The sequence below is a fragment of the Paramormyrops kingsleyae genome, chromosome 8, assembly GCF_048594095.1.
Source record: "Paramormyrops kingsleyae isolate MSU_618 chromosome 8, PKINGS_0.4, whole genome shotgun sequence".
Classification (NCBI taxonomy): domain Eukaryota; kingdom Metazoa; phylum Chordata; class Actinopteri; order Osteoglossiformes; family Mormyridae; genus Paramormyrops; species Paramormyrops kingsleyae.
In genome coordinates this window covers 10295444-10317643 of record NC_132804.1, presented here as the reverse complement: position 1 = coordinate 10317643, position 22200 = coordinate 10295444, and the positions used below count along the sequence as shown (strand labels likewise).

General features: G+C 40.9%; 1 protein-coding gene across 1 annotated transcript; it reads right to left on the bottom strand.

Moving 5' to 3' along the window:
* Window positions 1-1538: 1538 nt before the first annotated feature.
* On the bottom strand, window positions 1539-20108 carry LOC111857097 (mucin-3A). The gene is made up of 7 exons (XM_023837608.2): window positions 20038-20108; window positions 3527-3645; window positions 3090-3154; window positions 2807-3009; window positions 2447-2612; window positions 1898-2071; window positions 1539-1814 (listed from the first exon to the last, which is right to left on the bottom strand). The coding sequence occupies exons 2-7, from the start codon at window positions 3602-3604 to the stop codon at window positions 1736-1738; spliced, it is 765 nt and encodes a 254-aa protein (XP_023693376.1). The 5' UTR covers window positions 3605-3645; window positions 20038-20108; the 3' UTR covers window positions 1539-1735.
* Window positions 20109-22200: the final 2092 nt, after the last annotated feature.

The window sequence follows — 22200 nt, the reverse complement described above, 5'->3', positions numbered from 1 at the left end:
TTTATCTTTTCACGTAATTTCTGGTCTACGTATAATTTTACAAAATATCACTCGATTTTTGAAAGGAGGAACAGTGTAATGCATTTCCCCAGGTCCCAGTTTTGACCATCTTCCTTTGCTTGGAGTAACCAGGTGATGTTTTTTCTCAACCAAATAATCACTTTAGTTAATCAGCTGGTACACCATGGAAACCCAAAGAGATCCTTCCGGCCTCTTAGGACTGGATTCCCCAGCATTGTCCTGACTTTGTGTCACACGGTTTTTGAGTCATTTGCACAATACTGTAAATACTCCCCCAAAAGCCCCAAAATTATTCTCTCAGGTGCCGCTGGTTTCCCTGAAACTGACCCAGTCTGTCAGTTCACCTGCTTTGTAAGACCTTATTGTTGGGTCAAGCATTTACAGCAAAAGGCTCAGAGGTCGTCATGGTATAAAAAGATTTCTGAGGCTTCCATCGGAGCACAGTCAAGTGGACCCTTATGCAGTGGAAAATATAAGGTACCACCCAGAACCTGCTGAAGTATTTCCATAATCCCAAAACTGAATGACCGAGCAAGAAACTCAATGGTCATTGAAGTTGCCAAGAAATCAATGAAAACTGTGTCAGACTGCGCCAGACAGAGTTCTATGGCTGAAATAACTATTATTACTCAAAAAGTGGAATGGGCTGTGTAGATCAAAGGTGAAAGGGAAGACAAACATTTTAAGGCTGCTGTTTCACGTCTCAGGGGAATGTGCCTTCTGCTGCTGCAAGCTTGAGAAATATTGTTAAACAGGATTGCTGTAGCACAGTGTTTCCCAAACCATTTCTCAGGGACCCCAATTTTTTGTTCCCGCCAAGCTCCCTGCCAGACGGTCCACATTTTATGGGACAGATAAAAACATCAGATAATACATATATCACAACAATCTATGTCCAAGCTAAAATACATGTGTACCTTCTAAGTGACATGGTATGTATGCATATATGCATATATGTATGATGATTATTATTATTATTATTATTGCCTGCTGATTGCAACAGACTGATTAGAATTCATAACAAGGAACAAGCAAATGGAGATTTATTTCTATTTTCATAGAAAGTTCCGTAAAAGAGCCATGGATTTGAGTGTCCTCTTTACCGTTTTGAATGAAAACATAATTTCCGATCGTTTCGACATGCAAGTAGTGGGCGCCATCAGGCGGCAGAAGCTCAAAACTACACCATGCGTACTCGTGTAATTCATTTGCGCTGTTCTTATAAACGTTTTCAAAAGCTTGCAGAACTGTGCGTTTCAATATACCTTATTAAATACACTGCAAAATACATTCAAATTCATAAAATGCATGTTTCACCATTTTAAAGAATATGTTCTCGCATTTAAATCTCTTTGTGCAGTATAATGCGGCTGAGCATCCGATGAAAAGTCTGGTTGTGGGAAATGAAGACGAAAGACAGTAACGTCTTTAAACATCAATTTATGTAACACAAGTTAAAACACTTGCAAATGTATAAAAAAAATGCACGTTTTATAAACTTCATGCATAATAACATTTCCGCGTGTAGAAAACAGTTCATTACTTGCGTTTTTAATTAAGATCTTATACATAGGCCTACATATATCTTTTAAACCACTTACTGAGTACTGAATCATGGAAACGTTACATTGTAAATACTATAGAAATTAATATGCGTGTACTCTGCCTGATTTTCCCCCAAGTCACATTAAAATCATACTCAGGCATCGAGGAATCAGGTATAGTCTTGGTGGAACCGGAAAGACTCCTCTTTCACTGATGACTGTCTTCTTACACCAAATTTGCTGGTATCCCTAAATGCAATAACAAATATTTAGTGCGATTAAACAACTATCTTCCCATTGCATTACTGTTCTCTACGCTCTGCTGGACCCACCAGAATCTTGTCTTTCTCTTCCTGTTCCAATAAATCCCAATGACCATGCCAATAACGAGTAGTAAAAACAATCCGGATGCAAGTACCCCGAAGAGCACGCCGTAAAACTGTGCAGTCCGCTGGTAAAACTGGCATTGCGCCCCATAGTATTGACCCAGCTGTGGTTCAAAGCACCTATGGCAGGAAACATGGGAGTGGATTTTATCACGGAATTATTTTGACATGCAACTTTTGAATCAGGGCAGAAGAGACATTGTGCACATGCTTATTGAGGACTTCCGCACCCTTTTAAGTGCATCACTAATACATATGATCTGGCCTCATGTTGCATAAATGTAGCATGTTTTTATGCCGAATTTTTTTTTAAACTTTTGAAAATTTAATGTTCTCGTGATGCTTCATTCATGGTGTACTTAAATATTAGTTTTACAAATTAATGCATTAAGAACGTATAAACAAAATGAATCTGATGAACAGTTATTTCAATTATATGATTAGTTTAGTGAAAAAAAGCATTCTAATCAGCTATAGAAAACAAGGTGTCCTTACTTGCAAATTGGCCCGGTCTTGGCGTTGGAGCACTCCCCCTGGTGGTGGCAGTAATCAGGGCTGTTGACACAAGGGCTAACACATTGCCAGCTTCCGTCAATGATCTCTGGTGTGTAATTGGCAAATCCCACATCACAGCTAACGAAGGGCTTTAAGTCCTTTATACCTAAATAGGAAAAAAAGCCAACCAGGTCATCTTTAACATTAGCTTGAAGTAACAGACACACTATTCTTGTTAAGCAGTGGTCTCATGTCATTCAACATTTATGGTCATCTGTTCTTCCAGAAAGTCTTTCTAATACAAAATTAAGGTATTTCTTTGTGGGAATTAAAATTATATACAGACCACTGACAACGTACTCAGTATCACTGGAGGTTGAGGGTAGATGTTGATCACGTTAGCAGGAACTCCCCCGAGGGCTTGACTCAGATTTTTAAAGCTGTCTGTGTTGTTAAAAATAGCCTCGAGTGTGGACACTAGGTCATTGTTCAGGAAGTTAATTTGTGACTGATTGTTGGGGTAGCTATATTGGGCAACAGTTTCTGCAATGATACTTCCATTCCTGTGAAGGAAATTATATTAATTGTAAATACAAAGAAAAACACATATCCTTGGTTAACAGGTTGTATCAATGAAACTAACCTCAAGTCAATGATTTTCACATCCATGAAATTTTCAGGGCTGGCCCCTTTACAGAGAAATTCCAGCTGCCAAAACAAATTATGTATGGTTAGAAAAGATTTAGTCACACTTTACATGAAGTACACCTGCATAATGCATTTAACATGCGTTTATAGAACATTAATTGCACCTTCATAATGCATTTGTAATGCATTCATGGAATGTTAATAAGCTGCATGTAAATATTTCATAAAGGTATACTTACATAGTGCTTATTAATGTTCTATGAATGCAACGTAAATGCATTATGCAGGTGCACTTCATGTAAATTGTTACAAAGATTCTTAACTAAATGGGTGAATTGCTATTTTTCAGTTGTTGACATATTTCACAGTGACGGAAAGCTTTTTAGATTTGTATTAGTCACATTTTCAAACAATCCAATTAATATTTCATACCTCATGAATTATTATGTTGATAAACTTCTGTGATTCGGTGGACGTCAGGCTTTTAAAAGATAGATCGAAATTCTTCATAATTCTCAAAGAGATGTTGAGTTTTCTAGTGGGTGTTACATCTGTAATTATTAACAGAAAAAATGCTGAACCAATGCATTTAAAATATCATGGCAACGTTTATAAAAAATTTAACATCTTCCATAAGACAATAATTGTCATCTAGGCAACATTCCGTAGTCATTGAACTAACTGGAGATCTTTCAGATATCAAGCTATCACAGCGGTATTCTGAAAAATCAATTTGAAATTAATTTGAAAAAGGACTAATGAAAAGGAAGCTCTTACCAATGATGACTGGAATATTGTTTCCCCCAAACTCACAGCTATTTCCAAAAGTGGAATTGTTGCATTGACACTTGCAGTCATTTGAAGTGACATTGAAAAAACAGGGAGCCCCGTTACACCTACAGTCCTCTGCAGTGCAATTTACTGTAGTACTCTGAGTTGAGGAAAAATGTGTAGAAATTGTTGATGAATGGCTGATGGGGGACACACCTTTCTGGTTTGTCGTTAAAACATGAGCTGCTGTAGTTTGGCTGGATAATGTTAAATGGTGCACTTCTGTAGTATACATTTTGGTGGATAGGATTGCATTTGAAGAAATGGTAACACCAGATGATGATGAAGTTAAATTTCTGAATGATGTTGATGTGGGAATCTGTGACATGGAAGATAAATCTTTCGTTACACTTGATATAGAAGCTGCTGTGCTTTGCATTGAGGTATACATTTTGTCTGTTACTGTAGTTATATTTGAGGGTAAATCTGTTGATCCTTCTGGTGTACTCATAGCATTATTTGTCAAAGTTGATTCTGTGTTTGCACCTATAGTTGATTTTGGTAGTGATGTCACGTTTGGTGTTTCCGATGTAGAGACCACAGGTTCTTCCGTTTCACCTCCTGTGGTCGTCTCTGTTCTTTCTGTTGAAACCTGTTCGTTAGTCATGGTAATTTCAGGTGCACTTGTTTCCAAACGGAAAGGTGACGTCAGTGACTCTCTAGTAATCGCAGAATTTGGCATCGAAAATGGTGTGGAATCACTGATTGCTTGGGGAGAAGACGTAGTTGGTTCTTGTGGACTTTCTGATGATCCTTCTGGTGTACTCATAGCATTATTTGTCAAAGTTGATTCTGTGTTTGCACCTATAGTTGATTTTGGTAGTGATGTCACGTTTGGTGTTTCCGATGTAGAGACCACAGGTTCTTCCGTTTCACCTTCTGTGGTCGTCTCTGTTCTTTCTGTTGAAATCTGTTCGATAGTCATGGTAATTTCAGGTGCACTTGTTTCCAAACGGAAAGGTGACGTCAGTGACTCTCTAGTAATCGCAGAATTTGGCATTGAAAATACTGTGGAATCACTGATTGCTTGGGGAGAAGATGTAGTTGGTTCTTGTGGACTATCTGATGATCCTTCTGGTGTACTCATAGCATTATTTGTCAAAGTTGATTCTGTGTTTGCACCGATAGTTGATTTTGGTAGTGATGTCACGTTTGGTGTTTCCGATGTAGAGATCACAGGTTCTTCCGTTTCACCTTCTGTGGTCGTCTCTGTTCTTTCTCTTGAAACCTGTTCGTTAGTCATGGTAATTTCAGGTGCACTTGTTTCCAAGCGGAAAGGTGACGTCAGTGACTCTCTAGTAATCGCAGAATTTGGCATCGAAAATGGTGTGGAATCACTGATTGCTTGGGGAGAAGATGTAGTTGGTTCTTGTGGACTTTCTGATGATCCTTCTGGTGTACTCATAACATTATTTGTCAAAGTTGATTCTGTGTTTGCACCTATAGTTGATTTTGGTAGTGATGTCACGTTTGGTGTTTCCGATGTAGAGACCACAGGTTCTTCCGTTTCACCTTCTGTGGTCGTCTCTGTTATTTCTCTTGAAACCTGTTCATTAGTCATGGTAATTTCAGGGGCACTTGTTTCCAAGCGGAAAGGTGACGTCAGTGACTCTCTAGTAATCGCAGAATTTGGCATTGAAAATAGTGTGGAATCACTGATTGCTTGGGGAGAAGATGTAGTTGGTTCTTGTGTACTTTCTGATGATCCTTCTGGTGTACTCATAGCATTATTTGTCAAAGTTGATTCTGTGTTTGCACCGATAGTTGATTTTGGTAGTGATGTCACGTTTGGTGTTTCCGATGTAGAGATCACAGGTTCTTCCGTTTCACCTTCTGTGGTCGTCTCTGTTCTTTCTCTTGAAACCTGTTCGTTAGTCATGGTAATTTCAGGTGCACTTGTTTCCAAGCGGAAAGGTGACGTCAGTGACTCTCTAGTAATCGCAGAATTTGGCATCGAAAATGGTGTGGAATCACTGATTGCTTGGGGAGAAGATGTACTTGGTTCTTGTGGACTTTCTGATGATCCTTCTGGTGTACTCATAACATTATTTGTCAAAGTTGATTCTGTGTTTGCACCTATAGTTGATTTTGGTAGTGATGTCACGTTTGGTGTTTCCGATGTAGAGACCACAGGTTCTTCCGTTTCACCTTCTGTGGTCGTCTTTGTTATTTCTCTTGAAACCTGTTCATTAGTCATGGTAATTTCAGGGGCACTTGTTTCCAAGCGGAAAGGTGACGTCAGTGACTCTCTAGTAATCGCAGAATTTGGCATTGAAAATAGTGTGGAATCACTGATTGCTTGGGGAGAAGATGTAGTTGGTTCTTGTGGACTTTCTGATGATCCTTCTGGTGTACTCATAGCATTATTTGTCAAAGTTGATTCTGTGTTTGCGCCTATAGTTGATTTTGGTAGTGATGTCACGTTTGGTGTTTCCGATGTAGAGACCACAGGTTCTTCCGTTTCACCTTCTGTGGTCGTCTCTGTTCTTTCTGTTGAAACCTGTTCGTTAGTCATGGTAATTTCAGGTGCACTTGTTTCCAAACGGAAAGGTGACGTCAGTGACTCTCTAGTAATCGCAGAATTTGGCATCGAAAATGGTGTGGAATCACTGATTGCTTGGGGAGAAGGTGTAGTTGGTTCTTGTGGACTTTCTGATGATCCTTCTGGTGTACTCATAGCATTATTTGTCAAAGTTGATTCTGTGTTTGCACCGATAGTTGATTTTGGTAGTGATGTCACGTTTGGTGTTTCCGATGTAGAGATCACAGGTTCTTCCGTTTCACCTTCTGTGGTCGTCTCTGTTCTTTCTCTTGAAACCTGTTCGTTAGTCATGGTAATTTCAGGTGCACTTGTTTCCAAGCGGAAAGGTGACGTCAGTGACTCTCTAGTAATCGCAGAATTTGGCATTGAAAATACTGTGGAATCACTGATTGCTTGGGGAGAAGATTTAGTTGGTTCTTGTGGACTTTCTGATGATCCTTCTGGTGTACTCATAGCATTATTTGTCAAAGTTGATTCTGTGTTTGCACCGATAGTTGATTTTGGTAGTGATGTCACGTTTGGTGTTTCCGATGTAGAGATCACAGGTTCTTCCGTTTCACCTTCTGTGGTCGTCTCTGTTCTTTCTGTTGAAACCTGTTCGTTAGTCATGGTAATTTCAGGTGCACTTGTTTCCAAGCGGAAAGGTGACGTCAGTGACTCTCTAGTAATCGCAGAATTTGGCATCGAAAATGGTGTGGAATCACTGATTGCTTGGGGAGAAGATGTAGTTGGTTCTTGTGGACTTTCTGATGATCCTTCTGGTGTACTCATAGCATTATTTGTCAAAGTTGAATCTGTGTTTGCACTTATAGTTGATTTTGGTAGTGATGTCACGTTTGGTGTTTCCGATGTAGAGACCACAGGTTCTTCCGTTTCACCTTCTGTGGTTGTCTCTGTTCTTTCTCTTGAAACCTGTTCGTTAGTCATGGTAATTTCAGGTGCACTTGTTTCCAAGCGGAAAGGTGACGTCAGTGACTCTCTAGTAATCGCAGAATTTGGCATTGAAAATAGTGTGGAATCACTGATTGCTTGCGGAGAAGATGTAGTTGGTTCTTGTGGACTTTCTGATGATCCTTCTGATGTACTCATAGCATTATTTGTCAAAGTTGATTCTGTGATTGAACCTATGTTTGAATTTGGTAGTGATGTCATGTTTGGTGTTTCCGATGTAGAGACCACAGGTTCTTCCGTTTCACCTTCTGTGGTCGTCTCTGTTATTTCTCTTGAAACCTTTTCGTTAGTCATGGTAATTTCAGGTGTACTTGTTTCCAAGCGGAAAGGTAACGTCAGTGACTCTCTAGTAATCGCAGAATTTGGCATTGAAAATACTGTGGAATCACTGATTGCTTGGGGAGAAGATGTAGTTGGTTCTTGTGGACTTTCTGATGATCCTTCTGGTGTACTCATAGCATTATTTGTCAAAGTTGATTCTGTGTTTGCGCCTATAGTTGATTTTGGTAGTGATGTCACGTTTGGTGTTTCCGATGTAGAGACCACAGGTTCTTCCGTTTCACCTTCTGTGGTCGTCTCTGTTCTTTCTGTTGAAACCTGTTCGTTAGTCATGGTAATTTCAGGTGCACTTGTTTCCAAACGGAAAGGTGACGTCAGTGACTCTCTAGTAATCGCAGAATTTGGCATTGAAAATACTGTGGAATCACTGATTGCTTGGGGAGAAGATGTAGTTGGTTCTTGTGGACTTTCTGATGATCCTTCTGGTGTACTCATAGCATTATTTGTCAAAGTTGATTCTGGGTTTGCACCGATAGTTGATTTTGGTAGTGATGTCACGTTTGGTGTTTCCGATGTAGAGATCACAGGTTCTTCCGTTTCACCTTCTGTGGTCGTCTCTGTTCTTTCTCTTGAAACCTGTTCGTTAGTCATGGTAATTTCAGGTGCACTTGTTTCCAAGCGGAAAGGTGACGTCAGTGACTCTCTAGTAATCGCAGAATTTGGCATCGAAAATGGTGTGGAATCACTGATTGCTTGGGGAGAAGATGTAGTTGGTTCTTGTGGACTTTCTGATGATCCTTCTGGTGTACTCATAGCATTATTTGTCAAAGTTGATTCTGTGTTTGCACCGATAGTTGATTTTGGTAGTGATGTCACGTTTGGTGTTTCCGATGTAGAGACCACAGGTTCTTCCGTTTCACCTTCTGTGGTCGTCTCTGTTCTTTCTCTTGAAACCTGTTCGTTAGTCATGGTAATTTCAGGTGCACTTGTTTCCAAACGGAAAGGTGACGTCAGTGACTCTCTAGTAATCGCAGAATTTGGCATTGAAAAAACTGTGGAATCACTGATTGCTTGGGGAGAAGATGTAGTTGGTTCTTGTGGACTTTCTGATGATCCTTCTGGTGTACTCATAGCATTATTTGTCAAAGTTGATTCTGTGTTTGCACCGATAGTTGATTTTGGTAGTGATGTCACGTTTGGTGTTTCCGATGTAGAGACCACAGGTTCTTCTGTTTCACCTTCTGTGGTCGTCTCTGTTCTTTCTGTTGAAACCTGTTCGTTAGTCATGGTAATTTCAGGTGCACTTGTTTCCAAACGGAAAGGTGACGTCAGTGACTCTCTAGTAATCGCAGAATTTGGCATTGAAAATAGTGTGGAATCACTGATTGCTTGGGGAGAAGATGTAGTTGGTTCTTGTGGACTTTCTGATGATCCTTCTGGTGTACTCATAGCATTATTTGTCAAAGTTGATTCTGTGTTTGCACCTATAGTTGATTTTGGTAGCGATGTCACGTTTGGTGTTTCCGATGTAGAGACCACAGGTTCTTCCGTTTCACCTTCTGTGGTCGTCTCTGTTCTTTCTGTTGAAATCTGTTCGTTAGTCATGGTAATTTCAGGTGCACTTGTTTCCAAACGGAAAGGTGACGTCAGTGACTCTCTAGTAATCGCAGAATTTGGCATTGAAAATACTGTGGAATCACTGATTGCTTGGGGAGAAGATGTAGTTGGTTCTTGTGGTCTTTCTGATGATCCTTCTGGTGTACTCATAGCATTATTTGTCAAAGTTGATTCTGGGTTTGCACCGATAGTTGATTTTGGTAGTGATGTCACGTTTGGTGTTTCCGATGTAGAGATCACAGGTTCTTCCGTTTCACCTTCTGTGGTCGTCTCTGTTCTTTCTCTTGAAACCTGTTCGTTAGTCATGATAATTTCAGGTGCACTTGTTTCCAAGCGGAAAGGTGACGTCAGTGACTCTCTAGTAATCGCAGAATTTGGCATTGAAAAAACTGTGGAATCACTGATTGCTTGGGGAGAAGATGTAGTTGGTTCTTGTGGACTTTCTGATGATCCTTCTGGTGTACTCATAGCATTATTTGTCAAAGTTGATTCTGTGTTTGCACCGATAGTTGATTTTGGTAGTGATGTCACGTTTGGTGTTTCCGATGTAGAGATCACAGGTTCTTCCGTTTCACCTTCTGTGGTCGTCTCTGTTCTTTCTCTTGAAACCTGTTCGTTAGTCATGGTAATTTCAGGTGCACTTGTTTCCAAGCGGAAAGGTGACGTCAGTGACTCTCTAGTAATCGCAGAATTTGGCATTGAAAAAACTGTGGAATCACTGATTGCTTGGGGAGAAGATGTAGTTGGTTCTTGTGGACTTTCTGATGATCCTTCTGGTGTACTCATAGCATTATTTGTCAAAGTTGATTCTGTGTTTGCACCGATAGTTGATTTTGGTAGTGATGTCACGTTTGGTGTTTCCGATGTAGAGATCACAGGTTCTTCCGTTTCACCTTCTGTGGTCGTCTCTGTTCTTTCTCTTGAAACCTGTTCGTTAGTCATGGTAATTTCAGGTGCACTTGTTTCCAAGCGGAAAGGTGACGTCAGTGACTCTCTAGTAATCGCAGAATTTGGCATCGAAAATGGTGTGGAATCACTGATTGCTTGGGGAGAAGATGTAGTTGGTTCTTGTGGACTTTCTGATGATCCTTCTGGTGTACTCATAGCATTATTTGTCAAAGTTGAATCTGTGTTTGCACTTATAGTTGATTTTGGTAGTGATGTCACGTTTGGTGTTTCCGATGTAGAGACCACAGGTTCTTCCGTTTCACCTTCTGTGGTCGTCTCTGTTCTTTCTCTTGAAACCTGTTCGTTAGTCATGGTAATTTCAGGTGCACTTGTTTCCAAGCGGAAAGGTGACGTCAGTGACTCTCTAGTAATCGCAGAATTTGGCATTGAAAATAGTGTGGAATCACTGATTGCTTGCGGAGAAGATGTAGTTGGTTCTTGTGGACTTTCTGATGATCCTTCTGATGTACTCATAGCATTATTTGTCAAAGTTGATTCTGTGATTGAACCTATGTTTGAATTTGGTAGTGATGTCATGTTTGGTGTTTCCGATGTAGAGATCACAGGTTCTTCCGTTTCACCTTCTGTGGTCGTCTCTGTTCTTTCTCTTGAAACCTGTTCGTTAGTCATGGTAATTTCAGGTGCACTTGTTTCCAAGCGGAAAGGTGACGTCAGTGACTCTCTAGTAATCGCAGAATTTGGCATCGAAAATGGTGTGGAATCACTGATTGCTTGGGGAGAAGATGTAGTTGGTTCTTGTGGACTTTCTGATGATCCTTCTGGTGTACTCATAGCATTATTTGTCAAAGTTGATTCTGTGTTTGCACCGATAGTTGATTTTGGTAGTGATGTCACGTTTGGTGTTTCCGATGTAGAGATCACAGGTTCTTCCGTTTCACCTTCTGTGGTCGTCTCTGTTCTTTCTCTTGAAACCTGTTCGTTAGTCATGGTAATTTCAGGTGCACTTGTTTCCAAGCGGAAAGGTGACGTCAGTGACTCTCTAGTAATCGCAGAATTTGGCATTGAAAAAACTGTGGAATCACTGATTGCTTGGGGAGAAGATGTAGTTGGTTCTTGTGGACTTTCTGATGATCCTTCTGGTGTACTCATAGCATTATTTGTCAAAGTTGATTCTGTGTTTGCACCGATAGTTGATTTTGGTAGTGATGTCACGTTTGGTGTTTCCGATGTAGAGATCACAGGTTCTTCCGTTTCACCTTCTGTGGTCGTCTCTGTTCTTTCTCTTGAAACCTGTTCGTTAGTCATGGTAATTTCAGGTGCACTTGTTTCCAAACGGAAAGGTGACGTCAGTGACTCTCTAGTAATCGCAGAATTTGGCATTGAAAATAGTGTGGAATCACTGATTGCTTGGGGAGAAGATGTAGTTGGTTCTTGTGGACTTTCTGATGATCCTTCTGGTGTACTCATAGCATTATTTGTCAAAGTTGATTCTGTGTTTGCACCTATAGTTGATTTTGGTAGCGATGTCACGTTTGGTGTTTCCGATGTAGAGACCACAGGTTCTTCCGTTTCACCTTCTGTGGTCGTCTCTGTTCTTTCTGTTGAAATCTGTTCGTTAGTCATGGTAATTTCAGGTGCACTTGTTTCCAAACGGAAAGGTGACGTCAGTGACTCTCTAGTAATCGCAGAATTTGGCATTGAAAATACTGTGGAATCACTGATTGCTTGGGGAGAAGATGTAGTTGGTTCTTGTGGTCTTTCTGATGATCCTTCTGGTGTACTCATAGCATTATTTGTCAAAGTTGATTCTGGGTTTGCACCGATAGTTGATTTTGGTAGTGATGTCACGTTTGGTGTTTCCGATGTAGAGATCACAGGTTCTTCCGTTTCACCTTCTGTGGTCGTCTCTGTTCTTTCTCTTGAAACCTGTTCGTTAGTCATGATAATTTCAGGTGCACTTGTTTCCAAGCGGAAAGGTGACGTCAGTGACTCTCTAGTAATCGCAGAATTTGGCATTGAAAAAACTGTGGAATCACTGATTGCTTGGGGAGAAGATGTAGTTGGTTCTTGTGGACTTTCTGATGATCCTTCTGGTGTACTCATAGCATTATTTGTCAAAGTTGATTCTGTGTTTGCACCGATAGTTGATTTTGGTAGTGATGTCACGTTTGGTGTTTCCGATGTAGAGATCACAGGTTCTTCCGTTTCACCTTCTGTGGTCGTCTCTGTTCTTTCTCTTGAAACCTGTTCGTTAGTCATGGTAATTTCAGGTGCACTTGTTTCCAAGCGGAAAGGTGACGTCAGTGACTCTCTAGTAATCGCAGAATTTGGCATTGAAAAAACTGTGGAATCACTGATTGCTTGGGGAGAAGATGTAGTTGGTTCTTGTGGACTTTCTGATGATCCTTCTGGTGTACTCATAGCATTATTTGTCAAAGTTGATTCTGTGTTTGCACCGATAGTTGATTTTGGTAGTGATGTCACGTTTGGTGTTTCCGATGTAGAGATCACAGGTTCTTCCGTTTCACCTTCTGTGGTCGTCTCTGTTCTTTCTCTTGAAACCTGTTCGTTAGTCATGGTAATTTCAGGTGCACTTGTTTCCAAGCGGAAAGGTGACGTCAGTGACTCTCTAGTAATCGCAGAATTTGGCATCGAAAATGGTGTGGAATCACTGATTGCTTGGGGAGAAGATGTAGTTGGTTCTTGTGGACTTTCTGATGATCCTTCTGGTGTACTCATAGCATTATTTGTCAAAGTTGAATCTGTGTTTGCACTTATAGTTGATTTTGGTAGTGATGTCACGTTTGGTGTTTCCGATGTAGAGACCACAGGTTCTTCCGTTTCACCTTCTGTGGTCGTCTCTGTTCTTTCTCTTGAAACCTGTTCGTTAGTCATGGTAATTTCAGGTGCACTTGTTTCCAAGCGGAAAGGTGACGTCAGTGACTCTCTAGTAATCGCAGAATTTGGCATTGAAAATAGTGTGGAATCACTGATTGCTTGCGGAGAAGATGTAGTTGGTTCTTGTGGACTTTCTGATGATCCTTCTGATGTACTCATAGCATTATTTGTCAAAGTTGATTCTGTGATTGAACCTATGTTTGAATTTGGTAGTGATGTCATGTTTGGTGTTTCCGATGTAGAGATCACAGGTTCTTCCGTTTCACCTTCTGTGGTCGTCTCTGTTCTTTCTCTTGAAACCTGTTCGTTAGTCATGGTAATTTCAGGTGCACTTGTTTCCAAGCGGAAAGGTGACGTCAGTGACTCTCTAGTAATCGCAGAATTTGGCATCGAAAATGGTGTGGAATCACTGATTGCTTGGGGAGAAGATGTAGTTGGTTCTTGTGGACTTTCTGATGATCCTTCTGGTGTACTCATAGCATTATTTGTCAAAGTTGATTCTGTGTTTGCACCGATAGTTGATTTTGGTAGTGATGTCACGTTTGGTGTTTCCGATGTAGAGATCACAGGTTCTTCCGTTTCACCTTCTGTGGTCGTCTCTGTTCTTTCTCTTGAAACCTGTTCGTTAGTCATGGTAATTTCAGGTGCACTTGTTTCCAAGCGGAAAGGTGACGTCAGTGACTCTCTAGTAATCGCAGAATTTGGCATTGAAAAAACTGTGGAATCACTGATTGCTTGGGGAGAAGATGTAGTTGGTTCTTGTGGACTTTCTGATGATCCTTCTGGTGTACTCATAGCATTATTTGTCAAAGTTGATTCTGTGTTTGCACCGATAGTTGATTTTGGTAGTGATGTCACGTTTGGTGTTTCCGATGTAGAGATCACAGGTTCTTCCGTTTCACCTTCTGTGGTCGTCTCTGTTCTTTCTCTTGAAACCTGTTCGTTAGTCATGGTAATTTCAGGTGCACTTGTTTCCAAGCGGAAAGGTGACGTCAGTGACTCTCTAGTAATCGCAGAATTTGGCATCGAAAATGGTGTGGAATCACTGATTGCTTGGGGAGAAGATGTAGTTGGTTCTTGTGGACTTTCTGATGATCCTTCTGGTGTACTCATAGCATTATTTGTCAAAGTTGAATCTGTGTTTGCACTTATAGTTGATTTTGGTAGTGATGTCACGTTTGGTGTTTCCGATGTAGAGACCACAGGTTCTTCCGTTTCACCTTCTGTGGTCGTCTCTGTTCTTTCTCTTGAAACCTGTTCGTTAGTCATGGTAATTTCAGGTGCACTTGTTTCCAAGCGGAAAGGTGACGTCAGTGACTCTCTAGTAATCGCAGAATTTGGCATTGAAAATAGTGTGGAATCACTGATTGCTTGCGGAGAAGATGTAGTTGGTTCTTGTGGACTTTCTGATGATCCTTCTGATGTACTCATAGCATTATTTGTCAAAGTTGATTCTGTGATTGAACCTATGTTTGAATTTGGTAGTGATGTCATGTTTGGTGTTTCCGATGTAGAGACCACAGGTTCTTCCGTTTCACCTTCTGTGGTCGTCTCTGTTCTTTCTCTTGAAACCTGTTCGTTAGTCATGGTAATTTCAGGTGCACTTGTTTCCAAGCGGAAAGGTGACGTCAGTGACTCTCTAGTAATCGCAGAATTTGGCATTGAAAATAGTGTGGAATCACTGATTGCTTGCGGAGAAGATGTAGTTGGTTCTTGTGGACTTTCTGATGATCCTTCTGATGTACTCATAGCATTATTTGTCAAAGTTGATTCTGTGATTGAACCTATGTTTGAATTTGGTAGTGATGTCATGTTTGGTGTTTCCGATGTAGAGACCACAGGTTCTTCCGTTTCACCTTCTGTGGTCGTCTCTGTTATTTCTCTTGAAACCTTTTCGTTAGTCATGGTAATTTCAGGTGTACTTGTTTCCAAGCGGAAAGGTAACGTCAGTGACTCTCTAGTAATCGCAGAATTTGGCATTGAAAATACTGTGGAATCACTGATTGCTTGGGGAGAAGATGTCATTGGTTCTTGTGGACTTTCTGTTGGTCCTTCTGTTGTACTCATCATGTCAATTGTAAAATCCGATTCTGTGTTTGAGTTTTGGAGTGATGTCATGTTGTCTACATCTTTTGTAGAGAGCATAAGCTCTTGCATTTCACCTTTTGACGTAATCTCTGTCGTTTCTATTGAGACATGTTCTTTGGCCATTTCAGACAAAATCATTCCATTACTCATAGATGATATGTTTGATTCTATGCGAAATGCAGCATTTGACATTGATATTGCTGTAGTTTGACTTCTTTCTGGGTCAGAATCTGTAGAAGTTTCTTGGGATATTACACTTGATCCTTCTAATGTACTCATAGCGTAAGATGAATAAATTGACTCTTTGTTCGCTGCTATTGTTGAGTTTGGGAACAATGCCACGTTTTGTATTTTTGTTGTAGAAAATACAATTCCGTGTGTTTCACTTTCTTTAGTCTTCTGTGTTGTTTCTGCAGAAAAATGTTTATTCGTTATTCATTGTAATCAGATTTGTGTCCAAGGTGATTTAGTGATTTGTGTGATTGTTACCTAATCACGAAGTATGACATTGATAGCAGGAAAGCAGTCAAAATACCCACTAAGACAATGTTGTATTTTTTCTGTACTGTTTGGTGCACACATAGTATAGTCTGTTTGTGTATCAAACACTGTACGATTATTCAGTTATAATGTCTGTTGTAGCGTTTTGCTAAGGTATACTTAAATGCAGCTTAGAAATGTCAAATGAATGCATGATAAAGACTTTTTGAAGGTGTAGTTAATGCATAATGTGAATTGTTTAGTACTTTTTTTGCTTAATATCTTTTTATTTCCTGACTATAATGGCTTATACAGTTTTCCTGCATTTTGTGAATCTTCTTCCACCAGCCAAACACATGCACTTAACCTTATCAAAGTCTCATTGTCCATTGGTTATACAATTATACATGTGAGTGTTGGTGTTTATGTGTGCTGCAAATCCACAGGCATCCTACCCAGGGTGTACTTAATCCTTTTGTCCCATCCATGTGCCTGATCAGGATAAGCAACTATAAATAGATGGATGCCCATATTTTAGCAGCACTGTGTAGCAGATATAAAGATCCGTAGTCTTTTATTTTAAAGTTTTTCTATTAGTCTCTGGCCCCAGTGGATCATGCGGTCATGCTTATCCAATGAGTAGCGTTGGTGGGCGGGTCTCGCGCAGTGAGGCTTGAGGCGATTGAGAGCACGGGTTTTTTTTTTGGAGAAGACGGTTGAGTAACGGTGGACGGGTGCAGTGGGAACAGAGTCGTGCGAAGTTTCCAAAAGGAATCACGGTTGTTATACTTCGAAACCGAGCGACCCAGGTTTGTTTTTGTAAGGACAAAAGTCTGCATTTTTTTGAGTTAAGAGTTATCGAGGCTAAGCCGTCTCAGGCGGAGAGTGTGGTGAGCAGTCCGGTTTACGTGTGCTGGGTGCCATTTTGATCTGCAGCGGAGGACAGCAACGCAGTGGAGCTGTTTGGGTGTGGTCGGTGACAGCGGGTGTGACGAGTGGTATTTTCGGGAGTTCGAGTCATATTTTGGCATCGAGTGGAAGTGGAGGAGCCGAGGAATATCGTTCAGGAGGGCATTCGAATTAGTGATGGGCAAATGAAGCTTTCTGTATTTTTTGACCTCACTAGATGGTGCTCTTGGCTTGCTTTGGGGCATGTTTTGAGCCCTTTTTTTGAACAGACAGCACCATCTAGTGGAGTAAAAAAATACAGAAAATGGTTCATAAGTATCATTTTTCCCATCACTAATTCAAATTAGCGGTGCTGAAGTGGAGGCTGCGTGCGCCATTTTTGAGAGCCTGGGCCCCGGAGCTGTTTTACACAGACAGATACTCGGGCGAGTTCGCTGCGAGAGTGAGTGACCCTGCCATACAGAGGCCGCCTCCTGCTTACCCTTTCGCCCGGGTAAAGGACTCCGCAAGATTGCAGGTTTGGACAATTGTATGGATAAAGTGTGTGTTGAATGTAGTTGTTACGTGCAGTCAAACGGTAATTTAAAGTGTTTGTTTAATGTCATTTATGTACTGGATTTTCAATAAGTAAACGACGATCGGTATTGTGCTATGTTTTGCTGAGGTATTGTAACCCTGAGATGCTTTTCTTCTTGAGTTAAACCTGGTTTTTCTGTTATTGTTGGTGATGGGACAAATTGTGGTGAATTGCAAAAAGGGTATGTTTGAGTTATTTAATTTCTTTTGAGTTATTGTGGCCTAATTCAGCCTTGCGTTCTGAAGTATTTTCTTTTATGCCGTGCATTTTATAGCCTACTGTTTAAGGTTGGAGGACAACGGAAAGACAAGCGACCTTTCCGTTTACAATAAATTGCTCATTTATGTGTTTATTTTGTGTTTCGGGTGATTTATGCGTTAGAACGTTGTGTAACTATCTGGGGGTAGGAGCGTCCCACTTGACGTGCTGGGTCTTGTGAGTGCTGGGCTGTCGGCAGGTTATATCGATACCTGGCCGAAAGCGTATAAACTTAAGGGGGCCACCGTGTCCATTTTGTTCCCTGAACCTGCCTTCCAACACCCTACCACAGCAGGTCAGGTGAAACATATTTGCACACGCAAATACTGGGAACTTGTGGTTTGGGGACTGAGATCCTCTCACTGCTTAGTCTCCCTGGACAGAATAACAGCCGGTTTCCCCCTACCAAGGCGGGGCGAAATCCCCCTGGTACAATTGTCAGTTCATTTAGCATATGAAGTAATTTTGCTGGTTTCTTCCTGCTTCTTCCTTTTCTGGCCACTTTTGTGTAGTTGAACCATATTCCTGGCAATGCTCTTAGTCACACCTTAAGCTCTTTCAAAAGCAGTTTAATCTTTGTTACACTGACAGATAAAACTTAAAAACAACTTCAGATAAATCCATACCAGAAAAGGGTGACACGGTAGCACAGTGGTTAGTGCTGTTGCCTCCCAGGTTCTTTCTGTGTGGAGTTTGCATGCTCTCCTTTTTTTGCCAAGAGCTCTAGGTTCTTCCCACAGTCCAAAAGCATGCAGGGCAGGTTGATTGGTGAGTCTAAATTGGTTGTGTGTGTTGGTTCCTGCCTGTGCACCTTGTTCCTGGGATAGGCTCCATGTGACCTCAGTTGGGATTACGTGGTGATGGATGGATGGTCTCCTCATTAATCCCTTGTATTGCAACTGACATGCCTCTGCATTTTTTTTTTTCAGATTTTCGAAGAATAAATTGATATTAACTAAGTCAGGTAGACCAACATTTGTAATATATGTAAATTAACCAATCAATTCTTATTTACTTTGGACATCATTAAATGCATATATTCTTTCCTCTTAATTTTTATGCTGTGTCTCAGGATCAATATATGAAAAATTATCAGAAATCACAACAAGTTTTGAATTAAATTTTGCCCTCCATTTAAACAAGCATCCACCCTCTCAACATCCATTCTCAGTGGAGACTTGGCACACATTTGAGAGACTAACCACTTGTCCTATACAAGGTTACAGGGAATCTTGACCCTATCCCAGAGGCTACGGGTGCAAGGCAGGGAACATCCCAGGATGGGGCACCAACCTATCACAGGGCAGAGAACAACCCAGGATGGGGCACCAACCTATCACAGGGCAGAGAACAACCCAGGATGGGGCACCAACCTATCACAGGGCAGAGAACAACCCAGGATGGGGCACCAACCTATCACAGGGCAGAGAACAACCCAGGATGGGGCACCAACCTATCACAGGGCAGAGAACAACCCAGGATGGGGCACCAACCTATCACAGAGTACACTCGCATATGCACACCTATGCGCAATTTGGTAACTCCAATTAACCCCAGCATGTTTTTGGACTGTGGGGGGAAACTGGATTACCTGTGGGAATCCCCATGATGACATGCAGAAAACATACAGACTCCACAAACATGGCACCCTACTGGAGACTCGAACCCAGATCCCAGAAGTGTGAGGTGACAGCCCCCTCCTCCTCTCCTGGCTTGTATCATAGAAATTAAAAAGTAGTAATGGTGTCAACACCACGATGAATTCAGGTAGAATTAATTTTACCACAGATGTGATATCTACAAATATAGCCTATCTAGTTTCTTTTCTTAATCAAAATGTTTTGCCATGGGCACGTTTGTCCATGTGCATACAGGTTGACGATTCCTGGTGACAGGTCCCTTCATTCACCTGTGTCTCTCCCATTGGTTTATTAAGCACAATACCCCAATGAAGTCCCTAATCTGTCCTCCTGTCTCTGTGGATGCATTCACAGTTCGGACCAAAGCAAGTGTTATCAGTTTGTGCTATTTATGATTCAGACATCAAACATGTTTACTGAAAACTTGACAATGTAATGACCTCAGAGCTAAAGTGTCACTTATAAAATTATTATTAACTAGACAAGTGACATATTTCAGTGAAAGAGATAAGGTTGTCATGGAGGTACTTTTGATGAGGTAGACTCAGCCCACTGCAGGGCACACTGCCACACTAAAGGCAGTACAGACGTCCCAATTTGCCCAACTGCATGATTTTGTGCATAAGTAACCCATTGGACATACATGCAAAGTGCACACAAAGACCAGCAGGGGTGGGAATTGAATAAAACATTTTCAATCATTTGTTATAAATAGTAAAAATTCTGATATAATTCAGCTGCAACTACAAGAAAAAGCTCTATCTCCTATGTATTTAGTATGAGATTATTTCCAGACAAATATAATTTATATAACATATACAGGTTGTATCTTTTCATGTTTGTGGCAGCTGAGAATATCACACATTTTATATACAGAAATAAGTGACTGTAGAGCATAATCAGCAGATTGTGTCATAAACAACTTGTTGCTTGACTTCAAATCATACACAGAATGGGTACTTACCAGGCTCACACAGCACACATATGGTGACAGTTAATAAGACGAACAGTGGACGGGTCTCTAGGAACCACAGATTAATGGACTCCCTGTGTCCCACCTGGGCTTCCATAGCATCTCAGAATCCAGCAGCCTAATTATAGTTTATAAAAGCTGCGCACAATAAACACAAAGCAAAGTAAAACCAATGAAAACCCCAAAATTTTTGATATCTCCAAAATTCTATGAAGTCGGAGTGACGCCTCTTTCCTGCAGGGCTCAGAGGGCACGTATGGCCGGGGGAAGCTCGCTCTGTCTGCTTCTAGCGACATGAGGGAGGGAGCGCAAAAGGGCACACCTTTTGTAAACTTGATGATCAGCATCAGGTTGCCCTCTTCCTAAGTCTGCTTTTCCGCTTACATGCATGGCTCTTTTGGTAACTTGATCTTTGCTTTTGTGTGTTTTTTTTTTTTTAATCCCTGAAAAAAATATCTGTGAATAATCTTAAGATCTTCGATTGCGAAATTAAGCTTTGACTTCAGCCACATGACCACAGTGTAACAGTACAGGACGTTTTTGCCTTACACCATTTATGGTTTGGTTGAAGCATAAGGATTCTGTAGATGTTGATAAAGGCATTGCGCATGCATGTTGTTTTTATGTCATTTCTCTCTCTGTTTCCCCTTGCTGGTCAAGGCAGAAGTTGACAGAGGGTCACACAATAGTTGGACGCACTAACTGAAACCCGAAAGAGGGACCTGGACTTTGGAAATTTAGGCTGAGAAATAAAATAGGAACTAAAGGTGCTAAACAGGAATTAAAACCAACACAGTAAACTGAACAAACAACAAATAAAATCTACTATGCTCCCTCTCCCCACCAATTGCCCCTGCTTTTCTGACCAACTTCCTCTTACATCATCTGACGTATTTTTTCCATCTGAGGCAGCTATTCAAACTGGCCAGTCCGTCAGCCACTCTCTGTTAATCCCAATGAACCCACTCCCCGGCTTAAGACGTGTCATAGTAGGTGGCAAGAAATTTCACTTGTAGGGGACAATTGGCTCCACTTGGCTGGTGACGCTGGAGTCAGGTGCCATGATTCAGCCTCCTGGTATGTGATTCATTTGCAACTGGTTGTCACTTCTACTGATTGGACCAAGACACTAATTCTAACAGACCTTAACAGCTTTAATATACATTTATAACAAACATTATATAATAATACAGTTATAATGTTTGTTATTATCATGTAATGCTTGTTATTAATGTATATTAAAACTGTTAAGGTATGTTACAATGATATGGTATACTTACATGCTGCTTATGAATGTTCTATGAATGCATTATAATTTTTTTATTATTATTATTATCTATAGCAATTTGTGTTGCATGGTGTTTATAGGAAAAGTACTATTTAAATAAAGTCTGATTGATTGATTTATTTTTAAATGCATTATGAAGGTGCACTGAATGTTCTGTGCTGCTCTGAGCATGTCATCACATCCAGTTCACCATCTCATTCAAGCTCCTCTAGTTTAATGGAAGCCATTAGGGTTGGTGCCCTCATATTTGCATATCTGGGACTCAAACCATGAGTCCTCCAGGGTACAGCTGTTATATGGGTGCCAGAAGTAGGTTAAGAACTTGTATGTGGCTATGCTAGTAGTAGCATTCTCAGGAGAGCCAATGAGAAGGACGCTGCTAAAGGGAGAATGAGATGTGCTTCTCCCTATAGATCAGGGGTGTCAAACTGCAGTCCTGGGGGGCCGGAGTCCTGTGTAGCTTAGTTCTTTCCCTGTTCCAGCACAAATGATTCAGCTCAAGAGCTGTGCTGTAATTAGCACAAGGAGTTGAATCAGGTGTGTTAAATGAGGGGAAACCAAAACTGTGCAGGGCTCCGCCCCCCCAGGACTGCAGTTTGACACCCCTGCTATAGATCATTGCCAGCTATACTTGCTAATTTGTTCAAATAAATACAATAGCTAGGAAGAGAATGCAGGTCCTTCAGAAACTTATCTCAAAATATAACCACAAAACAGGAACTAATGTTACTAAACAGGAAATAAAATCATCACGGTGAATACAAGAAAAAACTGAAATCAATAACAATCGTGAAATTCTCACCAAGCACCCTAGTGCCTTGGCCTTCTCACCAGCATTGTTGTAGCACCCTTGATGTATTTGTTTC